The following is a 13,417-nucleotide window of genomic DNA, read 5'->3' as shown; positions in this document are numbered from 1 at the left end:
ACTTGTTGGTCTCTTGGGTTATTGATCAAGGTATTATTATTATTGTTATTGCCTATTCCCCAAGGGTTATTGATCAAGGTATTATTATTATTGTTATTGCCTATTCCCCAAGGGTTATTGATCAAGGTATTATTATTGTTATTGCCTATTCCCCAAGGGTTATTGATCCCCACCAGGGTTATTGATCAAGGTATTATTATTGTTATTGCCTATTCCCCAAGGGTTATTGATCCCCACCAGGGTTATTGATTAAGGAGGGGGAGCCCACAGAGGGAATGATAACAGAAAGAGGCTGGAATAATAGCTGTGCTGCTGTATGGACTATGGAAATAATAATAATGATATGTTATTGTTATTGTAAGTCATCCTTTTTTTGCCCTTTAATCTTTGCATCTTAATTTGGGGTTTGTTTACATTATTTTTCAGTCTTCTTTTCTTTTTGTCTTTCTTTCCTCCTTTTGCAATAGCAATTTATCCTTATTGCAAGTTATAAGGGTAAGAAGTCATCTTTTTTTTTACCCTTTAATCTTCACATCAATAATTATAAGATCTTATGTATATCTATATACAGATATACTGATAACTATGTATACATCTTTATATCTTTGGTTGGGTTTTTCCTTGTCTTCTTTTCTGTTGTATCCTTTTCTTCTTTTTGCAATATGAATGTATCTTTATTGCAAGTTATGAGGGTAAGAAGTCATCTGTTTCTTTGGCCTTTAATCTTTACATCAAGAGTTATAAGATCTTATCTATCTATCTATATAGATACATAAATATCTATGTATACATCTTTATATCTTTTCCCCCTAGTCTTCTTTTCTTTTTGTGTCCCTTTCCTCTTATTGCAAGTTATAAAGGTATTTTGCAGTCTTCTTTTCTTTTTAAGCTAAGATATAAAGATTAAAGGACAAAGAAAAAGATGACTTGTTATCTTTGTAACTCGAAATAAGGATAAGTTGTTATTGCAAAAAGGGGAAAACAAAATAACAAACAAACTGTATATAAGATCTTATGACTATTGATGTAAAGATTAAAGGACAAAGAAAAAGATGATTTCTTATCCACACAACTTCCATAAGGTTACATTTTAATTGCAAAAAGAGGAAAGGAACACACACAAAAAATAATAATATTGAAAAATGCAAAAAAACCAGAACAAAACAAAAAACAACCTTTGATATAAAGATTTATATATAGATACATACAGTATAAGATTTTATAACTATCAATGTAAAGATTAAACAGCAAGGAAAAGGATGACTTCTTATCAATATAACTTGCAATAAGGATAGATTAATATTGCAAAACAGGCAGTGTGGAGTAGTGGTTTGAGTATTGCACTGTGACTCTGAAAACCAGGGTTTGAGTCCCTGCTGAGCCGTGAAACCCACTGAGTGACTTTTGGCAAGTCACACTCTCTCAGCCTCAGAAGAAGGCAATGGCAAACCTCTGAACAAATCTTGTAAAGGCACACAACAACAACTTGCAATAAAAATATCTAACGCACACTATTGATGTAGGCGCCACGATAGGAACAGACCTTCCCGTTGCTTTCATAGTGTTTGTATGAGACGGTTGGTAGCTTAGATTGCCATGTTGTAGTTGTGTGCCTCCGAGTCATTTTTTACTTATGGCGCCCCTAAGGCGAACCTGTCATAGGGTTTTCTTGGCATGTTTATTCAGAGGGAGTTTGCCATTGCCATCTAAGGCTGAGAGACTATGGCTTGCCCAGGGCAACCCAATGGGTTTTACACAGCTGAGCCAGGATTCAAACCCTGGCCTCCAGATTTGTCGTCTGACAATCAAATTTATTGGCTCATGTTGAATTTTAGATGCAAACTTCATCTGGACCATTGAGAAATAAAGGAGTGGTACATTTGGGGCACCTTCCCCCATTTTCTTCAAAATGCCTTTGTTACTTCTATATCAGCTGGCTTGAAAATCAGATGGCTTTATTTTTCAGTAACTGGGCATTGTTAATCCAGTGGTCTATTGTTCATCGATAGCCACTATACCTTTTCTAAAATACATCAGTTTATCTTTATGTTTCTCACCAGAAGCCATGGCACTGAAAGAAGTTTCTAGCAATAAATGCTTCAATGGTTTTCAGAAGGTGTACGAGCATGAAAGGTAAATATTTTACTTCTATATGCAATTTAATTACCCTCCAAGCCTGCAATAAAATCATAATATAATATAAAGATAGCTAACACTAAAGCAGACATTGCAACAACAAATAGTTTTGCCTTAGAGAGCAAAAAACTATGGCTAGCATCTTGTTGCTTACTCCCAAACAGAGTAGACCATTCAGTCAGTTGTTCAGTGGTGAGTCCATATATAAGTAAGGTCCCATACAGACAGGCCAAAATAAAGCTGCTTTGGGTCACTTTGGAGGTATGCTGTTTAAAAGATGCATGTCTCCTAAGAGTCCAGAAGTCCTAAGGACTGGAGTGTGGCTTTGGCACGGCTTCTGGACTCTTAGGACGCATGCATCATTTAAACAGCATACATCCAAAGTGACCCGAAGCAGCTTTATTTTGGCCTGTCTGTATGGGCCCTAAAGGACAAATAATGAAAATCAGCCCCACCTCAGTCCCACAGCATTAAAATAATTTCTTTAAACAATGAAATACAGTGGGATACATTCATGAAAAACCCTTAAGAGGGCAATTGACATGAAGATCAATCCTAACCCTTTCCTATCTGTTTGATTCTGCTCTCTGAACATTAGTCCCATTAAGAATTTGGCTTCAGCATCTCTGAGAACAGTCCTGAGAGACCATCTTTTAATGTTAATTTTTGGAGGGGGGAATAGTTATTTGTCAAGCAACAGTGTCCTGACTTTTTCCATGCATGTTGTAATATACCAGTTACCTATTATCTTTCAATAGGATCACACTGGCCCACTACTCTTACTCAACTTCTATGCTGAGCCCCCTTATGTGTCTATTCAATCCCTTCTGTTTCTGTGCCCAACCCATCATGTATCTTTCTTGCCATACCTAAATGCCATGCTAGGAAGTCCTCTGAGGATTTTTATCCTTTCCCAGTTTTCTGGCATCAGTAATATACTCCTTTTGCCTGAATCCTTCTCATCAAGTCAAATCTCTTCATTGAAACAGTTGTATAGATTTTCAGGGAGGAGCAGACTATGAAATGATTAAAGCTTCTGGCTGATTCATTAAGCACTTCTGTATCCCTTATAAAAATTTCAATTGTTTAGTTAGATTGTTCTTTCTAGTAACTATGCTTTGTTGCTTGACAGTGCTGAGCTGAAATGCAAAATGAAATTTGGGATTTATTTGCCACCCAAGGCGGAAACTGAGAAGTGTCCTGTATTGTATTGGCTCTCAGGTGAGTATTTTGAAGCTGTCTTTAAAAAGGATGTCACCTAAAGTGACTAGAATTAATTGTGACATTGTGTTAGCATGGTCTAAGTAGGCTTTTGGGGGCAAGGGCTGATTCTAAAGAGAACTGCTTTGCTCATGCTTTGGCTGAGCCTTGATAAGGATTAGGCCAAGAAAGGGAATTATGTGGCTTTCTAGATGTTGTTGAACATGATGCTTTATTTTTAATGAGGTCTCAGTCCCTCCAGTGAAAGAGGTTTCTGTTGACTTGCTTTATGTGATCCAGCACCTGAAATCATCTTGTGTTACAATAGGGAGACTGCCTAAGGAACTCTCTGCTCTCTACTTATAAAAGAGACTGTGAGCTTTACATAGATAAGAGACAATTTTTGTTTTTCATGGAGGAGGGACAAAGTGGTGGCAATGTTTGTACTTTCAAAAATAGAAAAAAGTTTATTGCCTGTAATTGTTTTTGTTGATACTAGCGAGCCTAGGGACCATGAACCTTATTTGAGGCCGTTTTCTTCTTGTCACTGCACCATAATACTACATGCCAATGACATGGGTCAAATTGTTCCTCCTGTCCCCATCTGATTTGGGGAACATCTTCCCTGAAGAAGGGGCCTGGAGGCTTTAAAAGTTTGTCCAAGTGTTTGTGCCATTTGCTTTGCATAATAGAGGTATTGTCACAATGTGGATTTTGCAATTTAACTGATAATCCATTTGGCTTTCCCTGCATTTTGATAATAATTAAACAGTCTTGTCCCCATATAGGAAAATATAATTAGAAAGATCTAGATCCTGTTTTTTGGAGACTGAAAGAAGCCCACTGTAGGTTCAGTTGTAAACTGTGTTCCTATTGTTGAAATCTTCTGCTGTCTTTTCAGGGTTAACATGCACAGAACAGAATTTTATAACTAAAGCAGCTTTCCACCAAGCAGCAGCTGAACATGGCCTTATTGTTGTTGCTCCTGACACCAGCCCACGTAAGTACTATACCAGTGCATCTCAAATAAATGGCCTTTCTCTCTTTTTTTTTAATATAACTTGTTCATAATGCCAGTATTTTATCTATTTTAATTAATTTGGAATTCAGATTCAGCATGACAGTTACATTTGTAAACTCATGTGCTGTTTATACAGTTTGAGGCAAGTTTCCCTTACAACCTCTGTCTTCCAGAAGTCCCAACCAACATGTGAAGTCGAAGGCTTTCATGGCCGGCATGTTTTTTTGTGGGTTTTTCAGGCTGTGTGGCCGTGTTCTAGAAGATTTTCTTCCTGACATTTCGCCAGCATCTGTGGCTGGCATCTTCAGAGAACCCAACAGTTCGGGATTGACAAAGTTATAGCTGAAAACAACTGGAGGACCAAAGGTCCCACATTTGGCCTAGTTTGCAAAAGACGTAGAGGTCAATAAGTGGCAATCCCTAGGCTAAATGCGCTCCCCATGGAGTAGATCATCTTCTCTGCCCACCTTGTACACTCACACAAAGTTGTTTTCTCTAGGAGTTGAAACAATTGTCACCTTTTAAATTAATTTTTAACTTTTTGATTTTCGAGACATGCAAAAAATACATAATTAAACATAACTGTACTAGTTTATACAAATAAAGACAACAACTTAGCAGAAGATCTAGATGGACACAGCCCTTCAAGGTTCCATGGAGAGCCAGTGCAGTCCCCTACCGCCCCCCCCCCCCCCCGAGAGTTGCCCCACTCCTGAATATGACCTACCCTTAGAAAGCAACAGCTGAAAAGTTACATGGTGTTAAGTCTTATTGTTGGACTATTTAATCTGGAATGCTGAAATCTCTTAAAGCAGGGCTGGAGAACCTTTGGTCCTCCAGATGTTTGACTCTAACTCCTGGGGCTAACGGTAGTCCAGAATAATCCAGAGGACCAAACATTACCCACTCCTGCCTTAGAAGGGAAAAAGGTGCCAACACCTTTCATGAGCTTTGTTTTTATTGAACATAGTAACAATCTGGAGAGCCCTTCACCCCACATTTTCATTTCATTGCTTAATTTGTTCAAGCAATGAAATGCCAGCTTTCATCGCTTGAACAAATTAAGAGTCCCAGTTATTCATTAAAATCTTGGATTTCTGCATAGCCACCTTATTACAAAATGCTACATTTCAACTTCTGGGTCACTCCTGTTTCAAAAAGAAAACTTTCCTGGGCCTAAAACAGTTGTGGGGGGGGGGGGGGGATGATGAAATTTTCCCCTCTGCCCCTTTGGAAGTCCTAGCATTTCCCCAACCTAGATATAGTCTCTTCTGTTTAGCAACTAGCTTGAAAAGGTCTTCCTGGTTGCTGGGAAAACTTTCTGTCCACCCAAGTGAACCTATTATATTCAATTTTGTGCAGGGGTGGGCAAACGGTGACCTGCAGACCACTTCAAGCCCCAAACCCTATTTGCTTGGTCCCCAAAGTCCTACAAATCACAATATTTGCCCTGAAACCACAAAAAGCTCCCCTAATGTATGAAAACACACAAAATACCTCCATCTAACCCACACAAACAACCCAGAATCCCATACAACCTCTCAACATTTCCATCAACCTCTGCATTCCTTCTCAAAATGGCAATAGGAAGGGACATAATGTCACATTGTGTTGCTATTTTGAGACGGACTGCGGAGGAAAAATGAGATATTTTGACTTGCTATGAGGAAGGAGACATCCCATGAGTGGCTTTGGAAGGGGAACTGATAATCACCACCGGTCTTGAATTTCTTTCCATTATAGGTGGATGCAATATTAAAGGCGAAGAGGAAAGTTGGGATTTTGGTACTGGAGCTGGTTTTTATGTAAACGCCACTGAAGAGCCATGGAAAACAAATTATCGCATGTACTCTTACATCAAGGATGAGGTGACTTTCAGCTGGATATTTACAGTTGCCTTAATTGAATTATAGACTGCATTACAATTTAAAGTATTAATTCCTTTCTGAGCAATTCTGTGGTATGTCTCCCCATAATTTCTTACCACTTTTATAATTTTATTTATTTTATTTAAGGTAAGTTGATGCAGCCACCTCACCAAAGCAAATCCCATGTTGGTTTTTATAGTCCCTGGCTGGGAGATAACCTAGGAATCTTATGATGCTTCCTTGAATTCTATGATGTTAAAAAAAACAGTGGGACAGAACTATACTAAATACAACAATAAAGTGTCTCTTCGATGGTCCAAGTATAGTAATCTTACTTTTTAAGCTCTGTCTTCATTCCTTAACAAGAGTATTACAACTATGTTATAGTATACTTCCTCAAACCAAGGAAAAACTTGCTAATAATTTGTGTGTGTGTGTGTGTGTGTGTGTGTGTGTGTGTGCCTTCAAATAGCTTGTTGACTCTTATGGAATCTCATTTGTAGCCAGTATAAATTGAAAACGGCTTGGTGAATAGCATGTTTGTGTTCCTTACATGTTGTGACAGACAAAGAAAAGAGTCACAGAAACAGAAGGCAGCATATTTGTTTTCAGCCTCTGCTGGTCTAAATGTGAACATACTCACATCTCTTTCTTTCCTGCTGATTTCTTTCAGTTGCCCAACCTGATAAATGCCAATTTTCCAGCTGACTCTGGAAGAATGTCTATTTCAGGTCATTCAATGGGAGGCCACGGTGCTCTAATCCTTGCTCTGAAGAATCCTGGAAAATATAAAGTAAGATTCTAAAGCTTAAATCATGCCAGATTAAATGAAAGAATTGGAGAATGATGCAAAGGGAAATAGCAGTGATATGACAAATGTTCCTGAAAAGGTTAGATATCAAAGGCTGGAAATTCTGTGCTCACTTACCTGAGAATAAATCATCTTTAATTGACGGGCACTTATTTTTGCATAGACATGAATAGGATTGTACAGTCAGCCCTCCCTATTCATGGATTTTTTTTATCTATGAATTCAAGTAGTCACAGCTTGAAAATATTCAAAAGGAATATAAATTCCATTAGCAAACCTTGATTTTCCATTTTATATAAGGGACACCATTTTGCTCTGCCATTATATTTAATGGGACTTGAGCATCCACAGGGGATCTTGGAACCAAACCCCAGCGGATAACCAGGTCCCACTGTACTGACAGTATTGACAATTAATAAGTGATGAAAATTTAGACAACTTATAACATTATTTTGCTATTATAAGGAAAAGCCAAGTGTTGAAGAGAGATATTTTTGGTTATATGAAAAATGGCTACAGTTTTTCATGTCAGCAATTACCAGAAGTAATAAAGACACTTCTGTACAGTTCCATGATCATTTCCTCTTTTAAATGTGTGTTAAAGAAAAGACATCTGCTATTATTGCAAGAAATGGCTTGTAAAAATGTTATCAGAAATATTTAGATCTACTAGATTACCGCACTACACTCTTATAGTGCTGCTATTCCACTTTAGCTGCTCAGACTGCCTCCTGTTGCATTCTGGGGTTTGCAGTTTAACGAAGGGGCTGAATTCTCAACCAGAAAGATCTTGGGGCCCCACTGAACTACAAGCCTCAGAATGCAACAGGAGGCAGCCAGAGCATTAAAAGTGGAATAGCAGCACTGTAAGAGTGTAGTGCAGTAATGTGTAGTGCAGTAATGAGAGCAATGCCCCAGTCTTTAGTGGGAGCCACATGGCATGAAAATACTGGATTAAGCCCATGGACTACCAGTTGCCTATAGTAACATGTGACACAATTTTGGGAAGTGAAGATGCATTGCTAAATGGGGACAGAAACAAACAGTTAAATATATGTTGTATATTTAATACAATCTAATACAAAACTCTTTGCTGTCAAATTAGACTTTTGCAAGAGCCAGTCATTTCTTTTTGATGAAGATGGAAAGTTGTAAAAACCTATAAAACTAAGAAACTAGAGGCTTTGCTCATAAATATATACATTTATGTCTTTAACTTTCCCTTTCTAAATAGTCTGTTTCAGCATTTGCGCCAATCTGCAACCCTGTTCAGTGTCCATGGGGGAAAAAGGCTTTCAGTGGATACCTAGGATCCAATGTGAAAGACTGGGAGGTATGTACTGGGAATGTCAGAACTGTGCCTATCTAGAAGAAAAATGTTTCACTATAACCACAGTAGGGTCACCAAACCGCCTCTGCCGTTTTAAAGGCAGACAAATGGGAACTGAAGCTAGTGGACTTTGGGTGGCGGAAGCAGCTGCATTTATGTTTAAATTCTTGAATCAGTTAGGTGTTGCTGGTCCCATGCCAACAAGCCTGGCTTGGGAAAAAAATAGCACCCTGGATGAGGAATGCTTTCACCACTCTATTCAGTTCTGCAACGTTTGCCAAGTTGTGTGACTTGTGGAGAATTGCAGGAGTTAGCAAAATAAAGCTGTATCTACTAATATCTGTTCAGAGCAAATAATATCACACTAGTAATTGAGAGGGAAAAGATAATATAAAAGTTTGTTTTTGTAGTTAATGCCCAAATAAAAACTTTTTAAAAAAGTTTATATATATTTACCATATATATTCCACTATAAGTCAGCCTCATGTCTAAGTTGAGGGCAGGTTTGGGGGCCAAAATTATGGATTTTGATATGATTCATAGATAGGTCAAGGGTAAAACTTAAGGGTATATTATAGAACAAAGGATCTAAGGATAAAGCAAAAGAAAGCAATGTCAAAGAACTTACGAAGCCTGCAAAACTGTTTGTACTCATACTAAAGGCTGAATAGATGAGAGAGTAGAGTGGAGTCAGAGCTTCCAGGACAGATTATACTCTTGCCTTTCATCAGGGGATGGCTTTTTTTTTTAAGAGTTGAAGTACACTGTTTACATCGACCCATTGATAAGTTGACTCATATTTTTTGTGTCAAGTTTTGGATTAAAAATTTTGGACTTATACATGAGTATATACAGTACTTCTGTCTTTCACTCCACTCTGAAAGTTTATTTAACTTGTTCTGGTTGTGCTGGTTAATGATGGGAGAGGTTGCTCCCTTTAGGGAAGTGCAAGCTAATGCAAACTTTAAAAATATGTCTTTTCTTCCTGTTGAGGGATAATCATTGTCATTGCCATTAGATACCCATATTTTGTTTTAAAGACCCTGGCCTCTATTCTTCTTCAAATGCAGACCGATTTCAAATTGCATAGAAGCAGAGCTCTTCCCGTTGGTCTACTTTTTTGTCTGCCATTTTAGAAACTTGTGACATTACTGCTGTTTTGAGAAGGGAGTGCTCATTTATCTGTTGCAGGCATATGATGCTACACACATTGTGAAGTCCTATGAAGGTTCCCCTTTGGATATTCTCATTGATCAAGGAAAAGATGACCAGTTCCTTTCAGGAGGACAGCTACTACCTGATAATTTCATTGCTGCCTGTACAGAGCGTAAAGTGCCAGTGGTCTTCAGGATGCAGCTGGTAATCCCCATGAAATTCTCTGCTCTAATGTTTAACATTTGCTAGCCAAGGCTGATTGATTATGGATTGATTATCCTTCTTTTGATGAAAGTGTAGATAAAATTCCAGGGTGGGGGGGATATTTGTATAAAGTTCTTTTACATACAAAATTGTCCTGAAGCAGTTCGTTAACAATACAATATTTGTTTAAGAAATGTGTTTAAAGTACCATAAGGATTAGTTAGAAAAAAAATCTAAAACATTTTATTAAAAATACTGAGACAAACACTGAGAAATGTATGTGACCATTTCTAGAAGCCTGGCAAAATGAGACAGGTTTTACTTTTTGGATCTCACAAGGACAAAATATCCCTTTTTTCACTTCTAAAATAAAAAAATAAAATTGGGATAGATATCTTTTTCAACCTTTCCCCCCTATCTTCCACCTATATCCCCAGCCAACTCCCCACCATGGTTCACTAAGGGCATGGGGCCAAGGGCAAAAGTTAAGGCCAGAGGCTTAGGATGAGTCCAAAGCAAAGTGGGCTGGGGCAGATAGAATGATTACTAATTTGGACAGAGCACAACTCACTTTCATCCATGCTCAGTGCAACAGTTTCAAGGGCTACAAAACAGCTCAGTTATATGCAGCAGCTTCCTGCACTTTAAGCAGCTTGTTATCTGTGGTCAGTGATCAGAGATAAGGGCAAAAGATGCTTATGACCTGGATGGGAAATGTTGTGGTCCACATCTTCACTGTGGGCCAGACATTCCCCACCCCAGCTGTAGAGATTGCAGTGAAAGGATAATGCAGATGTCCACATTTTCAAAGAAATAGCTGTGTTAGTCTCTTGCAGTATGACAAGGAGGGAGGGGGAGGGAGAAAAAAAGGAACGTGGCAGTCTGTTTAAGAGTGTAAATGGTTTTTATTTTAGCATAAGATTTCTTGAATATAAACCCACTAATAAGTGATATTGACCTCAGGTATAATGCAAATTTATTCAGCTGGGAGAGTGGGATAGACTGTATTAGGATCCAAGGACCTTGCTGTAAATTTTCAAAGGACTGGATGAGGTGATACAGGTCTTTTAGGTCTTCACAGTGGTCAGTTAGTGGAGATGTGTAAAAGAAATAAATCTGCTTAACAAAAGTAAGTTTCCATGGGTTCAAAACTGTCTCTGAGAAGATTTCTTTTGTTATATGTTCTGTAGCAAGGACCTCTTTATTAATATTTGTAGTGTGCCATGAACCCATTGTCTTTGTTCATATCTCTGCTAATGGATGGGATTTGTGGCTATAATTTAATTCAGCTGGTTTTCTTTCTAGTCTTCCTTTGTGGTGAAATGTGGTTTGTTCTTGAGTTATGATTTCTGGGTTCTTTTCAAACAACAAACTAGGAACCTTGCTTCAGACAACAGAGTACCTGGACTGTTTTCAACTTGTTTAGTAATTGTACTAGCAAGTTAGAGCAAAGAAAAAGTAAACATGATTCAAACACCAATACATAACATGTTTACACTAAGCCAGAATTATGAGAATCCTGGTTAATTTAATATAAATGTGAACACTCTCTTCATCATTTGAGATTGGTGCTGCTCTAAATCCTTTTTTGAACGTCTTAGAACCTAAATGGAGAATTGTTGGGCTTGGTGCATATTTGAAAGTTTGATATATTCTTAGAAAGGTTGATATAAGGTGAAATGTAAAGGAAGACACCTGCCCACATGCTCGATTTCAAAGTAAATTAAAAATATTTATAGCCCAATCCTATGCAGTTTATTCAGAAATAAATTCAACTGAATTAAATTGGGCTTTGTCTCTGGTTTGTGAGTACAGGGTTTTCTTGCTCATTTAGCTATCCTTTATGAAGGAGCTTGGCCTGTGACACTGAATAGTCTTTTCTTCTTCTTTATCTTCTTAGGGCTATGATCACAGTTACTACTTCATAACAACATTCATTAATGACCATATCAGGCATCATGCAAAATACCTCAACGCTTGACTGAGTATTCACCCTGGTCATCTCCCGACAGTATAAAATAGCTGAAGCAATCAGTGGAAACAAACGAGAGGATTTGCATAATTAGCGACTACTGCAATGTGCTTTTGATTTTATGTCTCTAAATAAATACTTTGAATATGCCTTCCTAATTTTGAATTAATTTAATCTCTCTTGGGATTGGACCCTAATATACACTGTCAATAAATTGTCTCCAAATAAGTTCTGAAAATGCTACGTTAGATCCTATATGCAAAACTAGCCAATGATGGGAGCAAATCAATTGGTTTTTCACTCATAAAAATGCAGCTCATTGGATGGACTTGTATTAGTCACTCTCTCAGTTTAACCTACCTCACAGGGGTTTTTCTGAGAATTAAACAACAGAGGCTTAACATTTGCTGCTGCAAGCTCCTTAGAGGAGGATAGATGCAGATATGATCAAAATTAACTCTCCCTTATATGCAAAAACCAAGAAGGCTGGTGACTCAGCTGAAGAGGCAATGATATATTTTCTTTTTCTTTTCTTTTTTAAAAACCTTTCCACAACACATTGCTTACACATGTGTACACATTAACCAAACACAGCCTTGTGACTGCATTGCATTAGATATGGTGTTGGAGTAGAAGTGAAACCTTTATAGTTAGAAACATAGGTAAGAAAGATGCCTTTCCACTAAAGCAACAAGTGGCTTTAGTCAGACAAACTCTTGGGCTGGAAGTGGGGCAGGTCAGGACCAATTGACATAAGAAGCAATGAGGCATTCCCGTTTTATAACTGAAGTGGCTGAACAAAACTTTTGAAAAACTGGAAGCCCTTTTTCCCTCCCCACAGCAAGCACTATTCCATTACTGCCTTCATGCGATAAGTCCATTCCACTGCAGTTCCATTTATCAGGCAGTCATGTGGTGTGAGTGGCTGTGATTCTGCTCCTCTCCCCTTCACAGTGATAGCAGCCACCAACACCTTCGCAAAGCCAGCTTCAGGACAGGGTTGGCAGCTGTGATCACCTGCCTCCCTCTCCCAAAGTGCAGGGCAGGGCTGCTGTGTGAATGTGCATACAGTAGCCCCATTCTCTGGAAGGTGGGAGGAAGAACCATCCTGGCCACGAACAACTTCCCAAAGTTGGCTGCAGCCGGTGCATCAGGGAGACATTTGGCAACTGATCACTTTTCCTCCCAAAGCACAGGGCTGCTGAGTGAATGTGCACATAGCCCCACACTTCAGGAGAAGGGAGGAGGAGCTATCACGGCTGCCAACATGTGTATGACAGTGCAGAAAACAGATCACACGATTATGGATCACCAAAGCGCTGTCATGGGGGAAATGTGATTAAAAATTAGGCCAAACCAGTATGCTTCCATTCTTACAACTAGCACAATTGTGGTGGGAAATCAGGCTGGAGTGATAAAAGGCATAGAGCCTCTTGGCTGAAGAGTGGGGTATAAATAAATAAATTCTTATGTCTTCTGGTGCTACCCTGCAAAACACACCCCTTAAGCAATGTAACCCCCCAACACAGCTATTTCCATTTGTTGGAGAATTAGAAGATCAACAGATCCTCCTCCTCCTCAATGCTGATCCTCCTAATTCTCAATGACTTGGAAATGACCATTTTGGAGTTAGTGTACCTGTGTGTTGCTTACTAAGTTGATTTGAGAATCACTGAAAAATCAGTAAAGAATTCTGATCTTTGCTACCACCAAATAAGTG

At 38.5% G+C, this 13,417-nt stretch overlaps 1 protein-coding gene across 2 annotated transcripts; it reads left to right on the top strand.

Annotated features, from left to right (window-relative positions):
* Window positions 1-9: 9 nt before the first annotated feature.
* On the top strand, window positions 10-11,855 carry LOC149305283 (S-formylglutathione hydrolase-like). Of its 2 annotated transcripts, none has more exons than XM_089477771.1 (9): window positions 10-30; window positions 2,061-2,133; window positions 3,269-3,357; window positions 4,238-4,336; window positions 6,101-6,225; window positions 6,899-7,018; window positions 8,271-8,369; window positions 9,558-9,725; window positions 11,626-11,855. In XM_089477771.1, exons 2-9 carry the CDS (start codon window positions 2,066-2,068, stop codon window positions 11,704-11,706), a joined length of 849 nt encoding a protein of 282 aa, XP_089333897.1. In that variant the 5' UTR covers window positions 10-30; window positions 2,061-2,065; the 3' UTR covers window positions 11,707-11,855. The 2 variants fall into 2 exon arrangements, with proteins under 2 accessions (XP_089333897.1, XP_089333896.1); XM_089477770.1 differs by lacking the exon at window positions 10-30 and adding an exon at window positions 179-190.
* The last annotated feature ends 1,562 nt before the right edge of the window (window positions 11,856-13,417 follow it).

This window comes from Sceloporus occidentalis, unplaced genomic scaffold (assembly GCF_023333645.1).
Source record: "Sceloporus occidentalis isolate IW3139 unplaced genomic scaffold, rSceOcc1.0.p SCAF_12, whole genome shotgun sequence".
Classification (NCBI taxonomy): Eukaryota; Metazoa; Chordata; class Lepidosauria; order Squamata; family Phrynosomatidae; genus Sceloporus; species Sceloporus occidentalis.
The sequence above is the reverse complement of the archived record's forward strand: the minus strand, read 5'-3'. Positions and strand labels throughout refer to the sequence as shown.

What these genes read in the sequence shown, in the direction of transcription:
- LOC149305283 (XM_089477771.1), top strand. Translation starts at nt 2,066, where the DNA reads ATGGCACTGAAAGAAGTTTCTAGCAATAAATGCTTCAATGGTTTTCAG. An exon ending in TGTATTGTATTGGCTCTCAG is followed by an intron (nt 3,358 to 4,237) that starts GTGAGTATTTTG and finishes CTGTCTTTTCAG; the next exon opens with GGTTAACATGCACAGAACAG. An exon ending in CCAATGTGAAAGACTGGGAG is followed by an intron (nt 8,370 to 9,557) that starts GTATGTACTGGG and finishes TATCTGTTGCAG; the next exon opens with GCATATGATGCTACACACAT.